This window comes from Ascidiella aspersa, chromosome 4, assembly GCF_963924565.1.
Source record: "Ascidiella aspersa chromosome 4, kaAscAspe10.2, whole genome shotgun sequence".
NCBI lineage: Eukaryota > Metazoa > Chordata > Ascidiacea > Phlebobranchia > Ascidiidae > Ascidiella > Ascidiella aspersa.
Window position 1 is genome coordinate 21,077,573 of NC_139450.1, and position 27,451 is coordinate 21,105,023.

General features: G+C 33.6%; 1 protein-coding gene across 1 annotated transcript; it reads left to right on the plus strand.

Moving 5' to 3' along the window:
• The first annotated feature begins 2,910 nt into the window (after positions 1–2,910).
• Positions 2,911–26,771, plus strand: LOC146148630 (putative malate dehydrogenase 1B). Its single transcript, XM_083386580.1, has 12 exons — positions 2,911–2,962; positions 9,855–9,931; positions 11,775–11,945; positions 12,002–12,144; positions 12,209–12,330; positions 13,988–14,211; positions 14,722–14,826; positions 14,894–15,102; positions 15,167–15,342; positions 18,786–18,919; positions 23,339–23,383; positions 25,919–26,771. The coding sequence occupies exons 1-12, from the start codon at positions 2,941–2,943 to the stop codon at positions 26,051–26,053; spliced, it is 1,563 nt and encodes a 520-aa protein (XP_083242706.1). The 5' UTR covers positions 2,911–2,940; the 3' UTR covers positions 26,054–26,771.
• Positions 26,772–27,451: the final 680 nt, after the last annotated feature.

Genomic DNA, 27,451 nt, shown 5'->3' on the forward strand with positions numbered 1-27,451 from the left:
AACTGGAATAAATTTCATTAATATATCAGTTTTACACGAAGGCCAAACATTTAGAAATTTTCTTAAGATCTGTTGTAAAAATGTCTATTGATATTTGTTTTACTAGGCTATACTTATGAGTTGGTATACATAATGAAATATAAGGCAGTTTGCGTAGACCTACTGCTTATTTATAACTATGTAACTTATACATAGTTACAATGCTACTTATAGCCTACGCACACTGTTATTTTGGTTTTCTTGTATGTTTTGGCTTACTTTTGTAAAATATTTTCAACCTATACGGCGCCATGTATACCATTACTTGAACTATGACGTCTTTGTGACGCAACTTGTGACTATACCTCTGAAAAATTTTCTGCGCCCTTGAAAAAAATCCTTGATCCGGTATTTCCACACTACTAGGCAATAAGTAATATTTTGTTAGTGAGGTCCGTTTTGCCCCGTGTAAAAATCGACAAAAAATATTCAGAAGGTATGCTTCTTTCAGTTATTTTTTTAGTATAGTAGGCTACGGTACTTACTTTCAGTAAGACCTTTCAGTTGATACCCTACTCATCAACAAATATTTTGTGAAACTCGAAATTTGTCGCTTAAGGGGTCCGTTTGCCCCGCCTTTCCCTACATTGAATATTAGAAATGTCATCATCATTGTGTTCATGCCTAAGTCAGGGCGGTCCAAGGATGACAGCATCGCGGCCGCAATATTTCTTGCATGTTCCTTGCGGGACATAAGTAGGCTATAATGTACATGCGTGCCAGGAGAGGATTAAATCATAAAGAAAAGCGTCGAAATATATATAAGATCCAGAAACTTGCTGCTATCGTTAAGTTGTGCGTAAGTCGAGTGAGAATGAGACCGGGGAAATGGTGCGCGAGAAGCTTGAAAGAGTTGCGTACCGGTATTTGGCAAAACTTTAATTTAAAAGAAAACTGTATTTTACCAACGTATCTCTTCGCGGGCTAAAACAAACCGTGAGTTTATCTTATTAAAATTTCAAGAGATCAAGGATTAGCCTACTATATACACAATCGCCAAATTACAAAAAAGATATTATCGTTTCGCGCAAAAAGCTTTAGATCAATTTAGCTGAATTTGCATCTTTGAAACGTAGACCTAGGTCAGGGCAAGGTTAGGTCAAAGGGTCAGGGCGTAACAATACTTTTCTGAAGAGCGATATAGGCCCTATTTTATCGTCTATTTACTTTAAAGTGGCAACAATATATATAGAGTCGCACTTTTTATGTTATATTAATATTAAAAAGACGGAAAACAAAACGCAAATATAACTTATAAATTCGCAAATAAGCCATTTTAGAAAGTTTCGCCCATATAGGACGCACTATAAACGTAAATTATTTCGTCTATTTGTTTTTTGTTGGCCAATCGTTTACCTAAGACGTGTGCTTAAACCATAATATATCACGACTATATAATTTTCACAGCTGAATGGCGGCACTCGCAATCACGTAAAAAGTTCACGAAACACATAAAAGGAACGCTAATCTTGTTTTAAAATTTAGAAAAATGTTACTCATGATACAATAGCCATATTTAAAACAGGTTCCTCTGGCAATATATATTGTTTTCTACCAACGTTTTCGGCTTACTATGAAACTTTGGTAGAAAATAATATATATTGCCGGAACCTGTTTTAAATATTCTATGCCTGGTAGCAGCAGAATATTTATACAATAGCCATATTACAAAGTTGATTTGAAAATGACATTAGGCCTAACTATAAATATTTTGGTGAAAAATTGCATTATTTTCTCAGGCCACGGGCCACGAACAATGATGAGCCTGGTTTGCCTTAACTGACAAAGTAAGGCCAATTGCATTTTTTCTAGATGTATTATTTTTAATCAAGATAATCTTTATATTTTATACCTTTTAGTATATTATAGATAGCTAACGCATTCTCGTTTTAAATACTAACCCTGATGAGGTCACCTGGTTTATGCTGCCGAAACGTCAGTTTATAACTTCGTTTAAACCCGAAAAGCGATTTTTATTTAATACAGTACCTATACGTAGTAGCCTATATAGCAGGGAGTCGAACCGGAACCGAACCGGAACTTTATGAACCGGTTTTGGGTCAATTTTTTCCGAACCGTAACCGAACCCGAACTGTTTTTTGTAAGATTTTAAGGAGCCGAACCGGAACTGAACCGAATAATTTGAAAGTACCTACCGAACCCGAACCTGTAAATAAAAGCGGTTCGCTCCTGCATGACGTCACAACTTCTATTTTACCGAGTCAAGTTACGCCATATTCGAAATTATATGAAAAAATATGAATATTAATTGAAAAAATCGTTGAATTTTTATTTTTTAGATATTTCAACAATGAGTTGCTGTTTTTTTAATACATCACGAAACTTAGATTAAATGACTTACAATTCAAACATTCTTCTCTACATTTATTGACCTACATTTTGAGATTTAACGCAAATTATATTGTGTCTGAACCGGAACTTTATGAACCGGTTTTGAAATAGCGATGGTCGAACCGGAGCTGAACCGGAACTTTTAAATTCCTCCGAACCGAAACCGGAACTGAACCGGATTCCGAAAAAATTCTTGAACCCGAACCTAACCTGAACCGGAAAAGTCAAACGGTTCGACTCCCTGCTATATAGCTTGTTTACATTCACGACAGAAATGTCATTTAGGCGTAATGGTATGAAAATTATGGTTTTACTACATTAAATTATCTTTACCTTCGTTGCGCAACACGAGGTGTAATACAGTACATCTATAGCAATTAATTAAGTCTGAGAAACTGTAGATTAAAATAAATAAAACCTACCCCATTAGAAATATTTTAGACACCACCCTGTGAGAAGCTGAGCTTTTTCACGCAACACCGAATATAACGTATCCATAGTTACATAGTTACAGCTTTTAGAAATAAAATATTACATGTTTCATATAAAATGTCAAAATTCGTAATTGCTGGTAAGTAATTAATTTTATTAGTTTATTTGGCTCTGGTCTTAAATCGGGGTATGGGTTTGGGTAGGATAAGCTATATTATTGAATAATAATACTTGACCCACCCTGACCCAAACACTAACTAACCCACAATTCCATATCCAACCGTGGAAAGTACGGCAAGTGCACCCGCGAGTTTTTTCAACCTTTCCAAAGGTGCACCCCGTAAAAAACAGTGCAATGTATGCAATACAGAGTGCTAAAGTGCACCAGAGGTGTACTTTTTTGACGTTTGTTGCACCCGGTCACCCGAATTTTTTCGGCAGTGCAGCAGCGGGATCTTGTCGAGATCTGCCATACTTTCCAGACTGGCCCACACCGTAACCCAAATATTGTGCATGCTTTAATAACACTGGTCAACAAATTTTCACTATTTTTCCAAACAAGAATGTGAGTATTTCATCTTAGATTTATTTTCCGCGCTGATTTTGAGTATACACTTAGCACATCACATTTTAAAAGTATAATCAAATAATAAGTTTTCAAAAACGCATTGAAAACAACGCACTGTGATACATGGCCCTTAAATATGTCTGACATATAACTTCTTTATACACATAACTCAGGTTATCACAATACAACTATGATGGAATTTTTAACTATTTCCCCTTTCTAAAATCCTTGGGGACGGGGTTTCATTGCTCAAAATGTCGTTTTTGTTCATCACTTAAAAAACCAAGGTTTTCTGAAAAGAAATTCAACTTTTTGTAGAGAAAGAAATTTCTGGAAAGAAATTCAACTTTTTGTAGAGAAATGCTAAACATAGAACTTCATTTTTCTATTCCTTGAGCAAGAAAACTTTGTAAGATGCGTAACTTTTGTGATATTGCCACTTACGGTTATAGGTTTATAGTCTCATAATAATGCAGTTGGCATAGCACAGCTGTTGTACCAAAAAGGACCATCTACTGTAGGTTGTCTAAATTTTATTTCTGTTATGTCTTAATACTACATCCATCTCAAGCAAGTGGTTTTATTTTTAACCTAATACAAGCAGTTCTAACTTTTTGTTTGAAAAAACACGCATCTACAGTAAGGCTGTTTAAATCTGTTTGGAAAACAGAATTGGTTTTGAACTTTAGTTTGTTCTTATTAACTCCATTTAATCCTCAACTTTATCAGAGAGAACTAAAAACTTTCATGAGAAGGAAGTGAAACATGCATTGGGGCGATATGTGGTATAGTTCTCCTTGCTAAATCTAACAGCTTAAGTACGTTTGTCCAACTTAATGATATCTGAAGTGATTAATTGCTTGTCATTGGTCGCACAAATTTAAAAAAGATATGTAACAACATTACTGATTAAAATCTCGCATTACCAAATATTTATTCATTTTGATTTTTTCTGCTGTAGTGCTACGAGAACTTGTTTAAACAACATGTATACTCAGCTCGGATGCTGCTTTTACATCTGGAAATTAACTACTTAATTACAAAAATCGTTGATAAAATATCTTTTCTATATTGTTTTTTTTAGGGATATCAGAAAAAAACAAATAACACGGTGTTAGAGTCACATTATAGTTGGATTATGTCACAGTTCACGATTTGCCTATATTAATAATACAGCAATATATTGAAAAAATAAAATGCGAATATTTCAAAAACCTGATGTTCTAGAATAAAAAGGGCATTTTAAGAACCAGCGCCAAAAACACATTAAGAATCTATCATGCGCCAGTCAGACTCTAGCGTCCAAATGTAGTCACCAAAACGGCCGATGCCAGACCGATAGCCCCCGATCGTCCTATACCCTCTACCGACAGGTTCGGGCGTTATTTTGACCATTAAGGCCTTCTTCCAATGAATTTAGGCCTTATTCCCATGAATTTAGGACTTAAGCCGATAGATTTAGGACTTATTCCGATAGATGTAGGCCTTATTCCAATGAATTTAGGCCTTATTTCAAGGGATTTAGGCCTTATTCCGAAGAAATTGGGCGGGAACCAGTCCATGCCCCCAATTGTTTTAACGTTTTTACTAATAAAAAACAAAAAAATTCGCGCTAACCCACTTCACATGAACATCTATATATATGTCATGTATCCTTTTAATTTTAGTTTTTCCATTCCTAACTAAACAAACATCCCTTTTCTCACTTTGCACGATTAGACTGTTCTTCTTATACATTTTATGAATCAGTTACCTTAAATCAACAGGTTTTTAAGGAATAATTGTTTTATGATTTAACTTTGTGGTGTCATGTCTAAAAAAGTCGGTAAAGTGATATGCCAATAATCTCAATTTAAACTTATGGCTTATATTTGACTAAACTTACTAAAAACTTATTACATATCAGTGATCAAAGTACTGGGTCGCGAGATGTTCACAAAACTTAAATTTGGGTCGCACTGAAAAAGTTTCAGGAACCACTGTTATATAGCTTACATAAGTCAGCTGTTGGTGGTTAATTTTTTGTTAGCATACGCAAAAAACAAAATAAACTGAAAAATGGGTGTTCAACGAACAAGTTTACAACATGCAACGAGAAGTCAAATGTCAATTTTAGGGACATAGCTGACCAGGCTGTTCACATTATGCCTGGAGCTTGACTCAATCGAATTTCCAGATGCTACATCAGTGAATAAAACTTCTGGGCATTTGCCATTTTGTAAAAGGTGCACACTTGACATTTATTTTAGCCAATTGTGTACTACAACAATTTAGTAAATTGCTCACCCAGTTTTTTAAATCACGTTAAGAATACCTCAGTCTTATGGTGTGCATAAAACCATTGCAAACTTGAAAGTGTGGTGTTGCACTGCTGTATAACCAACTATCTTTGAAAAATGCCATAAAAAGCAGAGTGGCAGTGCCTCAAAAGTAACTCCTTGATCAAGTTGGCCAAAATGGTTTGCATATCAGGTCTAATATAAGAAAACATCGGGTCAGAACTGCTATCCGATATTTGGTGTTGTTTGCTTATTAGCACTGTTGATCAGTAGGAGTCTTTCGGTTTTAAGTATCTTTGTTCCACAGCAAAGAAAAATAGCATTTTGAAATGCTGGCATATCTAAGTCAGTCATCACTCTGATCACAGTTTATATCAGTTTTAATAGGAAATTAAAATACTTTATAGTGTATGTAAGTAAGTAACGTATGACAAACAAATTCATGCACGATATCGCCGGAGCAATGATGTATGGGTATTTATTTTAAAAGAAATGTCACGGTTTTATACGAATAAATGTCATATTTTAATAATATAACAAATTTAAATAAAGAAAACTAGAGCCAATTTAAACTAAGTGTATTTTCAGGATCAAGGGTCTAGAATATCCTAAAACGACTGTCATATCCAGTACAGTATAAAAATATTTTTTTGTTGACCAGACTTTTGTTGCATGCTCATATTAGAATAAAACTTATGTTTTTCTTTGAATTACAGTTATATGGGGCACAGTTTATACTGTTGTCATCCTTGTTCAATTTAAAAGGCCGGAACTCCTATATATCAGCAGTATACTTAAGAAATTCAGGCATTCTATGATGAGCGGTTTCCAACATATTATGACAATTTGAAGAGTTTGAACACTACATGAAAATAGGTCATTTTTGTTGAGGGCTCTTATTTTAGTGGAGGCTTTATTTTGCAGAAAAGTCTTTTCTATTTTTTTTTTTATTCAGAGTACTTATTTAAAAAGTAATGTTTGAAACGCTGTATTGTGATTTCTTTTGTTTGTAAATTGCATTTAAGGTTTATTGACTTCCTAAAACTCTTTCTAAGCTCTGTGCAATTGTCTTTTGGGGGCAAAATAATTTTGAGACAGCATAATATTTGGAATTTTTAAAGTGGTTCTTGGTAGATTGCAATTTGTTATTGGTTATTAAGTTTTCAATTTGTGTTAATTGTAAAATAACTTCAAAATACAAAAATTCAACAAAAAAATCAATAAAAAGTAATAACTGATAACACAATATAGTCTGAATGTATGTGCTATGCCTTACAGCATTAGGTTTTTATCTGGACTATGTAGCAATTCTGGTTTTGTGTTTTATATTTGTTGTTTATATGTAGGCTAAGCCTTTTTTGGGTTTGCAGTATAGGTTCATCCATGATTTACAACCTTTGTCCTTTAAAAAATGCAAATATTACAAGGGGTATATATATCCCCATGGTGTGTGTGTGATGTGGTGGGCAAGTAATGTATCAGCTTGGCAGGCCATTTGCCAGTTTTTAATGTGAAAAAAACACAAAACAATTGTTTTGTTAGACTTTGCCAAAATCTACAGTTTCATAGTACAAGATGAAGTCCAGGTGTTCCAGTGGAACTATTTTCAGTGCTCTTAAAATACCCCTGTAATATATTTCAGGAATCCTCAGAGATATTAAAGTCACAAAAAAAAATTGTTTTGACCGGATGTTAGTAACCATGATGTTTCTTGTACAACAGTCTTAAGAAGGTAACCTCATAAAACCAGGTACCTCCTGTAAAAAATGTTAGCGTTTTTTTAGATGGATTTGTCCAGCAGTGGTTAAATTTTAAAAACTTTATGATTCTATCCAGCCACTATGTAGACTTTGCCATCAATACTAAATGTATTTTCTTTGCTACGAGTTCTAGGAAATCCCCTTGCGGCAAAGTGTAATGCCCACACTGCGATCAAATAATAGATGTTGCAAAGTTTTTTATTTAATGTAAAACTAGGATCAATTGATGTAATCCACTTTAAGTATCTCCACTGCAGAACAATTGTAGCTACAATGAAGGAGTAAGTGAAGATTTAAACACAGAAATACTATTCCTGAAACAACTTCCTTTCATCAATACATGTCTGTATGTCCTTAGACAAATCAGATGCAAATACACTCAAGCTTTCAACTGCAATTTTTATGGCTTGTCTAACTTTAATAAAGTGAATTCAATGGATTTTATCATGATATTATGACACTCTATGGTGTATTGTGTTCTGTTGAATGACTTAATGTGTTAAAATGTAACCCTAAAAGCAACAGATGGAAGCAACATTACTCATAGTTCAGAAAATCTCTTGCTAAGTTTTATACCTTGTCTCATTGAATAAACTTTTAAATGGTTATTTTTCTAAAATCTTTTGAAGTATGTTCAATACAAATATTTTAGCCCATGTGTTATTTTATGTCTGTATATTGGCTGTATGCAAAGTTTCAAAAGTGCGGCATATTAATACATTTGAACTGTTACCACTTTTAACTGTTTTTGAGTTGTTTCACAACTTAAAATTTGCACAAATTGTAACTTCATAACCAATCACCAATTGCAATATACAAAAAAACACTTTAGAAATTCCAAATAGTTTGCTGTCTCAAGGCGCTTTTACCACCATAAAAATAACAACAAGCTGCGAAGAGCTTTTAAAAGTCTTGTAAGTTGGAAACCACAAATGCTATTTGCATATAGAAGAAATCACCAAATAGTGTTTTAAGCATTAGTTTTTTTTAAATTAACATTCAGATAAGCCTTTGCTTCACACTAAAGCTTTCACTCAGATGAAAGTGCTCAAGTGGAACCGGAAAATATCCCAATTATGCCTTGTGGTTAAACATATTACATTTTTATATCTTAAAAAATGTTTATCACAGAACGCTCAAATTTTGCAATCCTTTTTTTATTGAGTCCTTCAATTGTTTCAAACGTGAAGACACTTTTAAGAACCTTAATAGACAAATTTTAAAAGTATAAATTAAGGATGGAATAACCATTAGGGGAAAACACTGAGAGGTAATTTAGTGTTTATATATTATATTTTCTTGATTGCAGATGAAATGTAAAATATTCAAAGCAAAATAAACTTCAATAACAATTTTTTCATCGAAGTTAAAATGTTGAATATTTTTTTATTTTTGCAATCAATATCTTACATAATAATGTAAACAAAACTTAAACACTAAGTTCTGTCATCATTTAACAAAGCGAAAAGTATCACATGGTTTACAGCTTTGCATATTTTGGGTTAACAAAAAACAGTTTTTGTGTTATTTCAATTTTTTTTACTTTTTAAAGCTTGTCCATTGCATGCACAATCTATTATAGTTAAATATCTCCAAAAAAGCACTTTTAAACTCTCACCATTTTATAGGGTTATTTAATCTACTTCTCATTTCTATTGACATGTTTTGCCAACAGACTTCACAATAGCAACAAATAATAAATTTTTGTATTCTTACTTGTTGAATTTTAGGAAACAATTGACAGTGTTGTAATGACTCAAGTCAATGACTTGACTTAACTGCACTTAAGTCACTGTTTTCAAATGACTTGACTTGACTTAAGTCTTTTGGGCAAAACGACTTGACTTGACTTAAGTCTTTTGGGCAAATGACTTGACTTGACTTAAGTCATTTGGACAAATGACTTGGGTTAAAATAAATTGTTTTAATTAAGCAATTAATTATAAAATTGCGTTATTTAGCCCAATCTTTGCACATAAAAGAATTTGCTTGTTACATGCTGCTTTCATGTTATTTGTGACTTGAGTTGCTCATAATAATCAGAGGAGTTTGCCAGTTTTCATAATTTAAAGTTTTATTTTTTTGACAAGCGCTGGACTTGAAGTTGACTTGCTCTAATTATGACTTGACTGGGACTTGACTTGGGCAACCGATGACTTGGACTGGGACTTGACTTGTTATTTATTCAAAAAGACTTGACTTATACTTAAGTTATTTTAACAATGACTTGACTGGGACTTAAGTCATTTCAAAATGACTTGTTTACAACACTGACAATTGAAACCTTTCTGATATTTTACAACAGCTGTGTGAATTTTAATTATGTAATATAAAAAGAATAAATTTCTGAAAAAGCAATGCAAAATACAATAATATATTTTATGGCAAAAATGTTTTAAGCCACTTTTGTTATGATGTTTACAGGATCATCAGACTGTCCTTATTTTGCAAAATTGGAGTTGTTAGCAGACAAACTATCTACAAGTTTACCAAAGTTTCAGGTAACCATGCGAAATGTTGGTTGAATAACAAATACAAATTCTACCAGTATCAACCACTTTAAAGGCAAACTTAGTACAAAACTTAGAAAACCGAAAATAAGTTTTATGTTGTTTTGATGTTAGATAATAAATAAATAACCTTTGTTGCTGTCGTGGTTGCCAAAACACATAGACTGGAGAGCTGAATGTTGTTTGGAGCCCCGGGTTGCCAACCAGTTTGCTTGTCCATAAAGATAATAATCTGCATATGTCTATAGAGATGTGGTCTGCTAACGTATGGTTTAGGCAAGAGGCTCTTAAACTGTGCATAACATTGACCAAGTGCATCAGTTTAACAGCAACAAAGGCAACGCGCGATGATTTTGGTTTAGATCTAAACTCAATTGAAGAAATCAATTTGTTATGCAGACAAAGTTAAATAAAATTTTCCACATTAAAGAGGGAGGGGGAAACTTCCGTAGAAAAAATCACAAGACTTACCATTTGAAAACTATACTTTAGTTATATACTGATTTTTGTCCATAGATTTATAGAAAAGTAGACATCATAGGATTTAAGATTGCCAGACATGACCTTGAGTGGTATGTAGGTGTGATTCATAGGTTTAGGAGTGTGCCCCCCTAAGGGTCTTTAATGGGGGACAAAAACTTAAGATAGTGTAACGTCATTGTTTTAGTTCTTTATAGCTATCTAGCGGTAGAAATATTTCCCATAGAAGATTTGTTCTTATTTGCATGTTTGTTCTGCTCCCGAAGCAACAAAGCGCCTGACATCATTTTGTGTGATTTATTCTCATTGAGCGCATAAGCTGCGTGTGTGACTCGCCTTTTTAGAAAGTGGCTTTTTTTTAGTAAAATAACTTATTGCCCTTACAAAACAACATATTTAACCCGGAAAATTTAAATTTGGTTTAATGTGTCTGTTAGCACATTGTTGTTACTAAGAAACATTTAATAAATCTTTGTAAACCCAAGGTTTTGTGAAACTCTTACTAAATTGTTAGCATAACAGTCGTTATAGTCACAATTCGGTCATATGCACGTACATAAGCATATAATAAAGTTTCGCCTATCGTAGAACGCAGGGAAGTATTGCAAGAAGCTTCATTTATCCAGATTGGACCATAATAAAATAAAGCTTGTAAGTTTCCTTAAAAGTAAAGCTTTTAGGTGTCAAGTGCCAGATTGTCAAATATTTGTTCGGAATTATTTTTTTCTTTTGGGACGGCGAATATTTTGTCTACAAAATTATTTTAATAAATTATTTCTGCATAGTCTTTACCAAACTAACGTATATGAAAATAAACTCTTTGGCAAACTACCCCTTTGTCATCTAAGCCATAGGTTAAGACAGGACATTTTTTGCCCAAATATGTTTTTGCTTGTAGAAACATATGAAGTAGGGGTGTCCAACTCAAACATGCCGACGCGCCAAAGTTTGGTAACTAATTCTTTCTAATATAAAAGCCCTTTTTTACAAAAAATAAAAAATTTGTTTATTTACTCAAGCAAACCATTCATAATAAGTGACCAAATCATCTTGTTTCAAACGTTTTTTCAGCCAAACTAGGAAAATTGGCCTTGAGCTATGAAGTACCAATTCCCTTACTGCATCTAAGTGTCCGTCGGTGAGCTTAAACACTCCTGAGTTAAGGACGCTATTGAACATTGCAACACATATTTATGACAAGCCACAACCTAAGTGAAATTGGTACTATTTAAAAGTAATAACGCTATTTGCAATGGCCCACTGACACTTCCAAACTACCCATTGAAAATATAACCCCTGGCACATATACAACAAACGTAAGCATGTCCAGTTTCCCTTATATTTATTTGTTAAGGTTCATAAAATTATACAACCCAAAGAAAGGTGGGCTTCTTGGCTGTCAGAAATATGTCTGAAGAACAACTGGAAGCACCATTCAAGTCCTATTGTTTGGCAAGAGTTGGTAGATCGTGGTGGAAAAGGAAAGCTGATGGGAGGCTATAACGAGTTCATGGAATACACTCAGGTTAAACATATTGTAAATGTTTTTACTATTCAAGCAAAAATGTACTTATTTTCTAGTGCTATTTTGGAATGACATCTGATATGATGACAGATCTCATGTATAGCATTCGCGATGAAAATGAAGTTACATGCAGGAAGAAGATAGAGGAGGAGAAATATTTAAAAAGTCTTAGTAGACCAATGCAAGTTTGCATTGTTAAGTATGTATGGTGGGAATTTGTTATTCACAACCAAGATAATTGTAAAATATAGCTTATTTTTTAGTGCTTTAAATCCTGTTGCTTACCACCTAATACCTGAACTCTGTAGTGGAAAATTATTTGGTAAAGAAATTGAAATTTCTCTCCGACTTGTTCATGTCAACAGTGACATTTCTGCTCTGTCAGGTATGTAAACAGTAATTTGAAAGGGGTACATACAGTACAACAAAAATTAAAACGTAAGGTGTTTGGCTAGCCACTGTTCTGCAATTTAAATATTGAAATTTTATATTTTATTTAGGAGTAAGTGGAAAGATGTTTATAGGTGGTGTTTATACCATTTACATAATTAGGCAAACCTAAACAGATCATAGTTTAAAAAAATGAAGAGATTGGTCATAAAATTTAATGTCCATATATCATACTAAAAATACACTGTTTTTTTCCGACAAAATACTTATGGAATGAGTTGTTTGTTTCTTGTTTATAAATTTTAAAAATAAGCAAAACTACATACTTCAATGAATGCTGGTTTTAAAAATTTCATCTTTTTTATTTGGTTACAGCTGAAAATTCTGGTGAAGGTTTCTTTGTTGGCTGTTTAAATGAAATAAATTTGAATATTTTAGAGTCTTTTATAAAAACAAAATATTTTGTTACTTTTTACTCATTGCCCAGATTATTAGTTGCCAAAATAATAATCTTAAGGTGATATCTGTAGTGCTAAAGGGATATGTTATAAAACTTTGGTAATCAAATCCAATACAAAGCAACCCGTATTGTGTTTCTGTAGAGTATATCTTTCCAGCTTCACAATTATTGAACAAAATGTTACTCTCAAAATGTGTAAAAACTAGGGCGATTTTACTTGTCCAAAAAAGTCAAAATTTTGTCAAAATTTTACTCATTTAGTCAAAATTGTATCTTCCGTAAAGCTGATGACTGCATTCACATTCTTCGAAACGCCTCAGAAGTGTGTTGTCCTTGATTGTCAGTCCTCCTAGGTGCCCGTCAAAAACATCCATTTCCCTTTTGTAATGCCGAGTCGTAAATTGAACATATGATTGTGCAGTGGAGCGGCAGGTTTCTCCCCTCTTTCATGGTAGCTACTGTAGTAGTGAACCTCCATCTATGACGTAGTGTTGAGTTTTTGGTGGAGGGTCTCCTATGGATTCACCAATTTCATGAACTGCCTTGGTTGCATCGTCTGTGATTTTCAAGATCAGAACTGTCTCTCTGAACCCTAACCTGTGTTGCTTCCTTCTGTTGTTTGCTGTTTCTGTAGGGGGTGAATTTGAATTCCTGAGCCATGGATAGCATGGTACCCTTGTTGAAACCTTTGATATAACTCTGGTTGTCGGTTCTGAAGTTGGTTCATTTCTTGGATGTAATAGTGAGCAGATTTAAGGTAATTGAAAAGCCCTGCAGCCACAAACATTGGTAGACAGTCAGAAAGTACACAAAGGTGCATCTGCCAATTGCCTGTCCTGCCTGCTTCCATCAGTGCTCGCGCTACCCGAACCATAGACCCATAGCACAACCACAGTTGACTGGTCTTAGATCTTCCACGCAACTTAGTTTTCTTATTGCCCAACTCCTTCCTCAAACTGACAAGAGCATCAGATGCCGCAGCACTATCCAATTTGACCAGCCATTTACTAACGTTTTCATAGATGTAGTTTTTAAACAAGTATTTGTACTCCTAGTACATTTTAATGTCAATTGTTGTGATTTTAAAATAATGTAATTCACTGGCCACATGTGCTATCAACTGACATTGTTTATATAGCTGTTGTAAGCTATGTATTGCGTTTTATGTGAATGTAAAATTCTACCATTTTAGGCATTCAGATGGAAGTTCAAGATCTTGCCTATCCATTGGTTCGCCAAGTTACAATTAGCAACAATGTTAAAGAGTCATTCAATGAAGTTACATTTGTTGTTTTCCTTGATGATACTCTGGGACCAAACAAAAATGAAAACGAAGACCAAACTTTAATAACAAATTTTAACCAGTACAAATACTATGCTGAATGTTTAAACAAATATGCTTCCCCAGATGCTAAGGTGATACAAATTTGCATAGTTTTTTTTTTCAGTTAGAATCCATGACTTTATTTTACTTTATATATAAATTGAAAGTGAAATCCAACAGTAAAAATTGGAAAGATTAACTTTGCATTTAATTTGTATCGGTTATAATAGGCAGTTTCAAACCATATTGTACTTACTTTTTTGGTAGAATGAACAAAGTTACTTGAATGACAGCCAACTAGCAAAAACTAATTAAGCAGCAATAGTGGTATTTTTATTATTTGATTATTATAATTGGCATATACCCCATTAGTCTACACTTTAGCTCTACAGTTTGCTTTGTACTGGTTGACTTCCCCTAAAATATTTGTTTATCTATGTTTAGCAACCCACAATTTATAAATCACAAAACTACTGAATTCCTTTGTTGGCTGTTTAACCATTTTTATGACTCTTGCAAATTGTTAGCAATAATATTTTATGTATTCACACAATATTTGTTTCCGAATGTTTATTAAATGTTATACTCATATCATTATTAAGGTTGTTCTGTCTGGCAGTGGTCCGATCAATTTTAATGCTTATTGTTTGATAAAGCATGCAACGAGTCTTAAAGCACAAAATATTGTTGTCTCATCCCGTTTGCAGGTAATGTTTTTCTTTTATGTGTCTTGTTAAATGCTTATTCCGTTTTTATTGAAGTTATTATTTCCAGGAAAGACGGGCTCAAACATTGCTCGCTGAAAAGCTGAACGTTATATCTGCTGATATTGAACATTTAGTGATATTAGGGAACTGTGCTAATAATTCCTCTTTGGATTCCATACATCCGGAGCTATCACTTTGTACTGTAAAAAGATATGATGGTGCGATCACTGGTCCAGCATGGTTTTCACGATCACTTATTGAAATAGTTTATGACAAGTTAGTCAATTTATTCTTGATTGGTTATTTACTCATGATATCATTCTCCTGTTACGTTTTACAGCAAGTGGTTGTCTGATGATTTTATTTCATCTCACAATAATCGCAAAAATGCAGTTGAGTTGAAGTTAAATCATGCAACATCTATGAGTGAGGCAGCTGCTCTTTCAACCCTGATTATTGACTGGATACAAGGAACTTCTAACAATGAAGTATTCTCTTTAGGAGTAAAATGTCAAGGTACACAACTCCTGGAAGTTTTTCTCTGAATTAATGAAGAATTTTGTTGTCAAAAAATTATGATCAATATTTTTCACAGAAGCTTTATGCTAGACAATACCTAAATCCCCTAGCCCAGTGCTCCACATCCTTTTTTCACAGGCGGCACACCCACAAAATATATGTCAATCGACAATAGACACATGAGCAAATATCCAAGTCAGCCTATAGAAAAACGAACATTTTAGGGTTGAAATGAGTGTGTCAAACGTTATCTGATCAGAGGGTATTGGGACACTTAAATAGCATTTGGAATATGAAACCTAACAAACTTTTTTTCTTTTTTTTTGGAACAGAAGCCAAGATTAATTTTTACGTTGCCATCCGAAGCGATAACATTTAGGACAAAATTGCCAGTCGTTTTTACATTAACGTTTTATGGGTTGCGAGCATATGGATAGTCTCCTTTTCCTTTCATATATTTATTGAAAACAATATTGTATGTTTTATGTGCACAAATCGCCTGGAAAGTATTAATTTTAAAACAATTTAGAAAAATGACTTTGGGTAAATAAACGTAATGTAGGTTAGAACATTAAAAGGCCCAACATAAGATCAAAATAAGTTCCTAAATTATTGAAGTTTACCACGAAATAAACAGAAAAACTGCTGTGGACTCCGCGGCACATCAGTTGTGGAGCACTGCCTGTTAAGTGACAAACTAGTGAATTGAATATCAATTGTTCATAATATTTAAAATGGTTCTTTTATTTAAGTTCAGTTGGATTTTAACCACTTTAGTAAAGTAATCCATGTTGCCTAACACTTTTTTCGATGCAGTTTGGCAATATTGGTAGTAAATATACTGTATATTTTGTCATGACTTGCAACCTACTGCCTACAATTTGCCATTGTAACATGTAAGGCTACCTGGGATGGGTAAAGCCAAAGACTTTGGGTGCTTATAGAGCAGACAAATGTTAAATGATCTATCTTGTCATATTATGTATCAGACTCCTCAAACAGTGTTTTTGTTTACAAAGGAAATGAAAGTTGTTCATCAACTTAATACCTTTAAGCAAAGGTTCCTCAAGTAAAACTTTGTATGGCACTTGTCTTAGCATAGGTCACTACTAGCTGCAATGATATCTGAATGGTTAAACCAGTATGGCCGAAAGCTGGCGACTTGGTGACCAGGTCTGCTGAAAAATCAGCCAGAAAAACGAAAAAATAATAAAAAAGAAAATTATTTAAAATAAATAAAAAATATTGTTGTTTCGAGCAATTTAAATTTAACCAAACATTTTTTACCATTTTTTAAAACTAATTTTGAGCTGCATGTTAGCCCACAAGGTCGCCTAAAACAGGTTATCTTTGTGTTAGAATAAGAAAAGCAGGCATTTGCACCCCCAGGTTGTACATTCGCATTTCTGTGATGTATTTGTAAGAGTCGCAACTTTTGGTTATATAATTTACTTTGTAATAGCTTTGTTTATCGCCTATACAAGGCAAGGGGGATACATTCCTTAGGCGCACACAGCATTTAACTATAAGGGCAAAACCAAAAAATATATAATTTAAGCCATTAGTGCTTGTAACCACATGACTGACTAGTTTCTCTCACCTGAGTAAAACATTCATATGTGTACTATTTGAGTATACATAATTATGCTTAAAATTAGCACTTACTGTTGGTAATCTATTGCAAACATTAACATATTTGCAGTTCAATCTGCATGGGTTGTTTATTATAACTGTTTAATTAAAGATTAAACTAAGTACAGAACTTCATAAACCCAAAATCAGTTTGTTTGGATGTTATATGATAAATACATTTCGCTATTAAAAGCATCATCAGTATCTGAAAACATAACACAATAGCGCACTATGTAAGCCGCAACTGTTGCAACTAAAAGAGAAAGCAGTCAGTAAAATGACGTCACAACTAATAACATAGATAAAAACGTGCCATAAGTAAAAATAAAAAGTAGGGCAAAATAATGGATAAAAATTAAACAAATAAAGCAGCCTACCATGCCCAACTTTTTGCATCTATGCCACCTATAAGTAATTAATTCTTACAAAGTGACCTTTGTAGAGCAACGCGATGTCAACCACCTAGATCAGTGATTCTCAAACTTTTTCTAAAAAATTATGCAATGGTCCCCTAGCGATTTTTTTAATTGCTCGCGGTCCCCTTAAAAATACACACAAATAAAATAACACGTTTGGATGGGAAGGGTGCACTTACAGTCTTAGGTAGGCTTGTTGACGCCGTATTTAGTATTGTAACGCTAACAAAATCACTTTATTTGAGTGAAGCAATTACGATAGGCTCTAAAACTACGACCGTACAACCCACAATGGCTGCACAGCCAGCTGTAAAAACGTAATTCTCATTAGCACAACGCAACACTATGACGTCACAATGGACAGTTCAGCTCAAAGCATTCAATCACGTGAATGAACAACTAATCGTAGCTTTTGATGACGAGCGCAAACACGTTGAAATTAAAATGTTCTCCTTCTGGAGCGTTGATTTTTGTTAGGTGCTTCGCGGTCCCAGAAAATTGTCTCGCGGACCCCAGTTTGAGAACCACTGACCTAGACCTATGTAAAGGAAAGTGGCTTAACCTTATAAATGCTTAACTTAATATCTGAAAATATGATTTTACATCGCATTAAACAGTGTTTTACTTGCTGTCTTATTTGTTTAACTTTTCTTTTATTTTTCCCTCCTTTTTATTTCCACCTCATGGCCCGTTTTTATCTATGTTATCAATTGTTACATCATTTTACTGACTTCATCTTCTTTTAGTTGCAGCAGTTGCGGCTTGCTTAGCACACCACTTGCCTAGAACAGTGGGTCTTATTAGCGTACATCTTGATTTATATTGTGTTGTGATTTTAGATACTGATTCTTTTATTAGTAAAATATATTTATCATAAAACACCCAAACAAACTGATTATCGGTTTACAAAGTTCGTTAAATCTTTATCGTTAATGTGCAACCAGAATCGTTTGTTTTCACCATTTAGTTTCAGACAGATTATGTTATTCGAAAGAAAATTCTAATTATAATTGTTCAATTTTTTAATTCTGTAAATTGCGATCAAGGAATGTTCAAAAAATATGTCAATTTCATTACGAAGAGTTGGCTAATCTAATGACATACCATTATTTCAATAGCTACACTGTCTTACAGTGCATTAGGTTTCTTATTTTGCATGGCTATTGATTCTATTGATCATTGTGTGTGTAATGTCACAGAAAAGTACAAATACCCTTTAAAAACTGTATTGTCCCACATAAATATACTAACTATTTAAATAAACAAATAGTTTTTTTGTAAAATTCATTTGTTTAATATGTTTTTGGTTATTTAGTTTTCTTGAAGGTAACCAACCAACTAATAATTTTAAAGCACTAATATGTTTTTATAACCTATTACGTCATTTTATAGACTGGAATGGCATTTCTGACTGTGTATTTTCTCTACCAGTCAAGTTTGTTGGTGGTTCATACACTGTTGTTGATTGCTCTTTGGAAATGGAAAGTCAAGCTAAACTTTTTGCAATAGCGAATATTATGAAAAGGGTATGTTTTGCTTATTTCTTTATGAAAGGAGGAAAACGTATTAATATGTGGCCTATGAAACATAATTTAATCTAGTGGTGCTTACCCTTCAGTATTTTCCGAAAAATTGGCAGTAGATGCTGAAAAATGGACTTTATACATCCATTAAAAAGGTCAAGCAGGGAAACTTGTTTCTCTATTGAGGAATACTATGCATGATACCATGGTTGCCCAAAATAAATAAAAATTTACCAATTTTACATAAGATTTGGCATGATACAATTTTGCATTGTAGTTTTCTTGTTTTGTTCGGTTGACGTTAACCATGTTTTACCATTTTTTTTATTGTTTGTACATTGGATGTCTTCAGAAAGGTGTACTGAAATCAGTTGGCCTAATCAGGATTAACATGCAAGCAAGGCTAGGCTAGAAAAACAACTAGCAACATAAAAAGGTTCTTTTTTACATGTCACAAAATTGAGAACATTTCATCAACCTTATTCATAGCATAGGTAAAATGTTGAATTCTAAAGGCACATGTATTTATATCCCATCTATTTCATCCAATTCATTAGCTTATATCTAAACACACGTTTCCTTGTAAGTTGTTCATTGCTGTTTATGCAAGGCATGGTAAGACAGTAACATCAAATTATTTTTGATAAAGGTGTTGAAGCCTATGGGTGGATGCAGGAATTTATTTTAGGGGCAATTTTTTTAAGGGCTTTTTTAAGATTTTGCAAACCTGATTGAATTACGCCTTTAGGAATGTATCAATACTTTGGACAAATACTTTCTCTGCCCAAAAACAATACAGATTTATGCAGTTTTATTCGCTTTTGTTTTGTTTCACCATAGCCAAAGCATGGAAACCGAACATAAACTGGTGGTGAAACTGTATTTTCAAATTGTCATGTCGAAATAGTTTATTTATTTGAATTGACAGGTTTAAAATATCCGGTGTCATAACGATTAATGTGTCATCGGTTTATCAAGAGTTGTTAACAATTGTGGCTTGAGCATTTATATCAGGGGTGGGCAAATGTATTCAATGTAAGAGCCAGAGAGCCCCAAAATTATGCAAATTAAAACGATAAATAATGCAAAGTCAGGAATAATAACAGAATTGTAACATAACAAAACGGTAATAACAAAATAACACCCACAATATTTATCAATGTCAGTCTTTTGTTAACTAACTCTTCGGATTCTATGTCTAGTACTATGTCATAAACGAAATCCTTACCTAAATAAAGAAATGAAAAGGAGAGAAACAATCATAAAAGGTACTCTTGGTAGCCACATTTTTTTGGAATTTTTACGATTCAACTAGAAGAGCTACAAAAAGCATGCCGAGGAGCCGCAGTTTGCCCACCCCTGATCTATATGTAAGCACTCCCAAGTCCTGCGCTAAACTGCAAATATCACATAATATATTGCAATTTATTGTTGTTAAAGCCAAACATCAGTCAATGGACTAATCAATCAAGTTAAATAAACTTTTTATTGCACTCAGTATGTGGTGAAACTGTATTTTCAAATTGTCATGTCGAAATAGTTTATTTATTTGAATTGACAGGTTTAAAATATCCGGTGTCATAACGATTAATGTGTTATCGGTTTATCAAGAGTTGTTAACAATTGTGGCTTGAGCATTTATATCAGGGGTGGGCAAATGTATTCAATGTAAGAGCGAGAGAGCCCCAAAATTATGCAAATTAAAACGATAAATAATGCAAAGTCAGGAATGATAACAGAATTGTTATATAACAAAACGGTAATAACAAAATAACACCCACAATATTTATCAATGTCAGTCTTTTGTTAACTAACTCTTCGGATTCTATGTCTAGTGCTATGTCATAAACGAAATCCTTACCTAAATAAAGAAATGAAAAGGAGAGAAACAATCATAAAAGATACTCTTGGTAGCCACATTTTTTTTGAATTTTTACGATTCAACTAGAAGAGCTACAAAAAGCATGCCGAGGAGCCGCAGTTTGCCCACCCCTGATCTATATGTAAGCACTCCCAAGTCCTGCGCTAAACTGCAAATATCACATAATATATTGCAATTTATTGTTGTTAAAGCCAAACATCAGTCAATGGACTAATCAATTAAGTTAAATAAACTTTTTATTGCACTCAGTATATTATTTCGTATGAGATCAATTTTGAGTTTCTATGAGCTTTTTTTGTTTTGTAGCCCATAAAGAATATGGATTACATCGTTATGACACTTTATGGATGATGTCATCACCTTTGACAACTTTCTTTAGGGGTTCTTGGCAGGGAGTCGAACCGTTTGACTTTTCTGGTTCAGGTTCGGTTCGGGTTCAAAGATTTTTTCGGAATCCGGTTCAGTTCCGGTTTCGGTTCGGAGTAATTTAAAAGTTCCAGTTCAGTTCCGGTTCGAAAATCGTTATTTTAAAACCGGTTCATAAAGTTCCGGTTCAGATATAATATACTTTGCGCTAAATCTCAAAATGTGGGTCGATAAATGTAGAGAATAATCTTTGAATTGTAAGTCATTTAATCTAAGTTCCGTGACTTATTAAAAAAACAGCAACTCAATATTGAAATATCTAAAAAATAAAAAATAAACGATTTTTTTATTTAATATATATATTTTTTTTTATAAAATTTCGAACATGGCGTAACTTGACTCTGTAAAATAGAAGTTGTGACGTCATGCTGGAGCGAACCGCTTTTGTTTACAGGTTCGGGTTCGGTTAAGGTTCAGGTACTTTCAAATTATTCGGTTCAGTTCCGGTTCGGCTCCTTAAAATCTTATAAAAAAACGGTTCAGGTTCAGTTACGGTTCGGAAAAAATTGACCCAAAACCGGTTCATAAAGTTCCGGTTCGACTCCCTGGTTCTTGGCACCTTAATTGTTATGTTTTTGCAAAAAAATCTGTTGCAAGTAGTATTGAGCTTTACGTTAGATAGATTTACTACCCTAGTACAAATTACACTTTAAGACAGTATTCCCAACCAGTGCACCATAAAAGATTGCCAGGTTCGCTGCAGGCCAACGAAAAAATATTCAACAGCTAAGAAATCTAAAGTTAAAAGCAAGCTTATTGGCAGCATAATTGTCAGTTAACATTAACACAAACATAGTGTGTTATGTTATATTCTATACAGAGAATTCAGAAGTCTGTCCTGACAAAACAGAAATTAGTCCTGATAAGGAGACAACGTTTGTAAAGTAGAATTTGAAACACAATAGTGTTAAATAAAACATTTAAAAATAATTAGTGTGTTGTATTCTACTCATAATATGGTCTTAAATAGTTTTGTGCAACACCCTGTTCCCTCTATTGCTGTTGTTATTATAGGTTGACCATCCCAAAGTAGACTTGTAAGTAATAACCCCACTCGAGCATACTTTACTTTTATAATGAAATAAGCAAGCAGTATTTACTTGGACACATGTTGTTTTTGTCTAAATTATGTGGCCGGAAAAAAATTTTTTTTTTTTGACACATGTTGTCTTTGTCTGAATTATGATGTGGCCCGAAAAAAAAAAAAAATGTTAGAGAACCATTTAAAGCTGATTTTTTCATTTTTACATTTTACCTCTTGAAAAAGGGGTATTTTAGGGGGGTAAAATTAAAATTCGGCCTTTTTTGAGTTTGGAGGTATCTTAAAATCTAAAGAAAACATTGTTAAATAGTTTTCAATTATAAAGACAAATTATAGGTTGCTTCACAGCAAAATTTTGACCTTCAACTCAAAATAATTAACCCATGGGGGAAAATAATTAACCAAAAATATAGAAATTAAAGTGATTCGCGGCCAGAATAAGGCAAGCGATATGAACGAATTCTCTGTTGAAGGTTTTCTGCCGCTAGATTGGAGTAGATAATCGATTATACGTCACACTATTGACTTTTGTCCCCAATTAGAGGCGTATAGGGGTCAAGAAAAAATTGTCAAATATTTTTTAATTATAAAGACAAGTTATAGGTTTTCTTCGCAGCAAAATTTATATTAAGACCACTGGCAATCAATCTTGTAAAAGTGCACCATGTCCAACCTATAACACGCAACTTCGGGCCACATTCGCTTTTGCCTGCTAAAGCACCGAAACTGGAAGCACAACATTGGGAGTATATGGACACTGACAAATAAGACCCGTTGAAAGAATATAGAATAACTAAGGAATAACACCCTGGTAAAATATAGTGTAACTGCGTTTCAACCCCCTGGTATAATATAGTACAACCGCGCTATACCCCCTAAAAAATATATGCACACCCTGTCTAGTTATTCTGTTGTTTTTTTTGTCTAAAAAATGCCCACATTTAATTCTATAACGTTCTGTGCATAACCCATACAATGTGACAGACTACTAAATGTTAGTTTATTCGAACAATTAATCATTATGCTACCTTAATATTATTTTTAAAACTTTTATACTCTTATTTGTTTCCAGGATTTGAGAATTGCTTTTCCGGAAATGGATGACACTGTACAGAAGGTTTGTAAATAGTAATATTTTGCAGAAAATTAGATGATTTAATCATGAAATTGAAAAAAACTTTAACGGTATCACTAATTACATAAAATTGTTCCGACCTTTTTTTGCCACTGTCAACGTATAGTTTTTTGTTATAGTCTTTGTGATTGCAGCAAAATCATTAAATAACCGTAATATTTGTTGTACTCTAATTTAAAACAAATTGGCACGAGTTCTGTTAGTAATTGCACTGGATGTACATATTTCTACAGCAACCGTTTTATTTTTATTATTACTAGACGAAATACCCGCGCTGCCCAGCTTAAATAGAATGTTTACCAATTATTCTAACTGGTAAAAAATTAATTACATCTACAATAACCACGATAATGTGCGAAGTCTATCTGGATTTTGTTTGGTTAAACAAAATGAAACAATCCACCATACTGTGGGCTCTTTATCACTATTGCATATTACGTTGTAACATGTTAAACTGCTAGCCTCCTTCCCATGATTATGGAAGATAATGTGGTAATCAGCATATACTCCAAAAGTAATGTTACGGATGGCGTAAGATCTTCGTAAGAGGCATAAATAATGCAAACATATTTTTTTAAACGGCATAACATTTTACTGATGCGTAAACGTTTGCACTGCGTGTCACAAAAAAAATTGAAAAAAAAATTGAAAATTCGTTAAATTGAAATTTCAAATCATGTGATGCGTTTCAAATCATGCCATATCGTGTGTCTAATATCGGTTAACCTCATGACACCCTACAGCCTGTGTGAAGGCGGCATTAAAGGAATGGCTTGTAAAATTATGTCACTTGTCTGCGTCGCTTTAAAGATCTAATTCTTGGTATCCGTAAATTTTCATTAATTTTTGCATTTTGGGTGAAAATTAACGTATAACCTAAAAAACAGTTTTGTGTCTGAAATAGGTCACTAAAGGAAAGGCACGAACGCACTGTGACCATTTAATCACTAATCACGTGTTATCAGCATTGTATAACCTTACTCGCATATTTTACGTAACGAAAACCCGTGACATAGCCTATGACCTATGTCGATCGAAAATCACTAACAAACGTAAAATAGTCGTAGCAGCAATTGTTCTAATTGCGCGAATTCAAGCAAATACGTAATCCCGGTAGGTACCATACTGCATCCAACGAAAGAAAATCCCGTTTGAAAAGTAAATTTGCTTAATGTTCGAACCGCTGCAATAAACGCGATATTTTGCAAACTCAGTCCAAATGTTGCGTCTAAAATGACGACTAAATAATCGACTATATCACACGTCACTTGGGTAAGCATGCAATACATCTTTGAAGTAACGAAACTCCGTAACATTTTTTTTTTGCCACATGAAATTTTATTTTTGTCGAAGTTAAAATTTGTATTATACGACCCAACGACACGCATCATCAAGCGTTTTTATAATTCGTCAAAATTATCTTTTTGCACCCGATCCGTCAGAAATCAGTGCAGTTCTAAGCAAAAAGGTCTACGACAATCAGTGCATTCAAAGGATAAAAAGTCCGACTTTTAGACTTTGAGTTCTTGGACAATGCACTAATTTGCATTAACAAATGTGCATAAGAAGATTAAGTTTAACAATACTTGACCCAATCAAACCCAAACGCTAACCAGCGCCCTTACCCAAATAATGTGCGATAATTTAATAATTATAACGCTTCAGGCCCCAATACCTCAATTTGTGACGTAATAATCTTAAATACAATGGACGAGAAACCATCCGAGTTTGGGCTTTTTTCCCCAGCATTTAAAGAATTATTAAAATAACGCACATTATTTGGGTTAGAATTCGGGTTAGCGTTAGGGTTTAGGTGGGTCAAGTGTTATTAATCCTATCTCACATTTTTTGTTATCTTTTCTGAACTTTTAATGAATATTTTTAATTTATCTTCGCCGGGAGTTTACCTAAAGGTCCAAATCAGTGCATTGCCAGGACCTCAAGGTCTAAAAGTCTAGACTTTTCTGCCATTGGATGCCCTGATTGTCGTAGACCTTTTTGCTTAGAAATGCACTGATTTCTAACGGATCGGGTGCTTTTTGGCAAGTCTGTGGGTAGGTGTGCTCATTGTCCTATTCACCGTAGATCTCATAATACTATTCACCTGACGTTTCAATTATTTCCATATTTGGCTCGGTCGCCGGTCGCCGGTCGCTTTCAATGGTACATTACAGCAACATCCTAATATATTATTATCAGTCTGCCACGCTGGGATTATCGGATAAAATTAATTCATGAACAACAACATTTGCATTGTTTTCCACGAAAGACATGTCACTGTGGTGACTCGCTATATTCAAAACAACGTTTCCCGGTATATTCCCGGCATCCCAGTGTTTAGCGGCGAGCGTCTCGCATTTAAAACAATTAGAAAGAGATATTTATTCCAGAAAATTGCATTTGACTTTCAAAAGTTGGCTATTTTACCTGAAACAGTGCCGTACCACCAGGTTAAAAAAAATGGTCTAAACTCTAAAACTGCCTTATATAATGTTTTGCATACCAATTTATTTTTAGAAGTTTGGGAGAGATTCTGAATTGGTCAGTACAATGATTTCACCACAAGATGCTCCTAACAAGACTTCCAGTGATAAGTTAGAAATCATCAAGGAGGAAGATGCCGAAGACCAGCTCAATACTGTGCAACCTTAAGAAATTTCTAGCTCATGGACATAGCAACAACGTTACTTGTATTGTACAAAGTTGGTAAATAAAATAAAGATTTAGTTAATTAAGCCTTCAGTGTTCATAGTTTTTTATAACAGTAATATTCGTTCATTTATTCAATAAAAAACATGCTACACTTTTCAGCCTAAATATATCTCTTTTCCGCTGTTAAATACGTCTATTTAGAGTTTTTTATAATATGCTGTATGACACTGTGGGGCATACCTAATTGGGGTCGTATGATATGGAGTTTGTCTACAGAAATGATAACATGTAAAACATATAAAGTAAAATGAGATTCGCGTGAAAAAAAGAAATTTGTACGAAAAAAAATTTTTGCAGTGAATTACATTTCCAAAAATATGACATTATTTCGTTAAAGTATGGCGTTCCGGAGCTGGATTACCGCCGGTGGGCTTAAGTCTGAGCAAATGCCTTGTTTTGGGAGTTGCGGAAATATTTTCCGTTTTTAAATATCAACAAAACATCCGATAATATAACAGCCTAATTCGAATTACAATTTTAGTCAACTTTTTCGACCAGCATATTTCTAAATTCAAATTTTGGCAAGATAAACGCGCTGTGTGCTTTTTTGCGAAGGTTTTTAAGATTAATGGTGTGTTTATTTTTCCTGCTTTCTATTTCCAGAGATATGGCCGTTTTTGTAAGGTTAGTTTTGTGCTCAATAATAAAAAAAAAATTGATGTCATGTAAGTTTCTTTGCATTTTTTCTGTGATATGACTCCCAATAAGGTTCAAATAAGTTGTAAACAGACAAGGCGTGTGCGTTAAAGTTAGTAATATTTATTTATTCAGATGTACCAGTTTTTTATTGTCAAACATTTGAGCGTAGTTTGCAAGTTATTCAAGCGGAACAATAGTTTTAATTAGCTTTTTTTAGAAAACGTGTATTTCAATTACAGTACTGCAAATCATCTTTTTTGAAACATGCATTTATTCTGCATAGGTATGAAAAATTAGAAACTTGTTTTTTTCGCTAAAGCGCGTTTACGATTGTTTGAATCTTGCAATATATATTGCATTTAAAGAATTAGTATTCGACCATATTTAGAATTGCTAGTTACTTCAAGCAGATTGCATTGAGAAGGAAACACGCAATAAAACTAAAGCAATACTAGCTACAGGAATATTATCCATAACTCCATGGTAATACGGCCATTGAAATAATATAACCAAATGAGCAACTAGACGAGGGTGCGGTTGTTGTATATTTTGTCGGGGATATATTTTTTAGGTCTTAGTGTTTATTTTTTATGGAAGTGTTAGTGGGCCGTTACAAATTGCGTCATTTACAGGGTTACCTTTCAATATTGTTAATTAAGTTTGGTTCGTGGTTTAGTATGGCGATCTCGTTGTTTCTTC

Excerpts from the sequence above, each read along its gene's own strand:
- LOC146148630 (XM_083386580.1), top strand. The coding sequence starts at position 2,941 with ATGTCAAAATTCGTAATTGCTG. Across the intron at positions 12,145-12,208 it reads ATGCAAGTTTGCATTGTTAA|TGCTTTAAATCCTGTTGCTT; the intron begins GTATGTATGGTG and ends CTTATTTTTTAG. Across the intron at positions 15,343-18,785 it reads TTTAGGAGTAAAATGTCAAG|ACTGGAATGGCATTTCTGAC; the intron begins GTACACAACTCC and ends GTCATTTTATAG.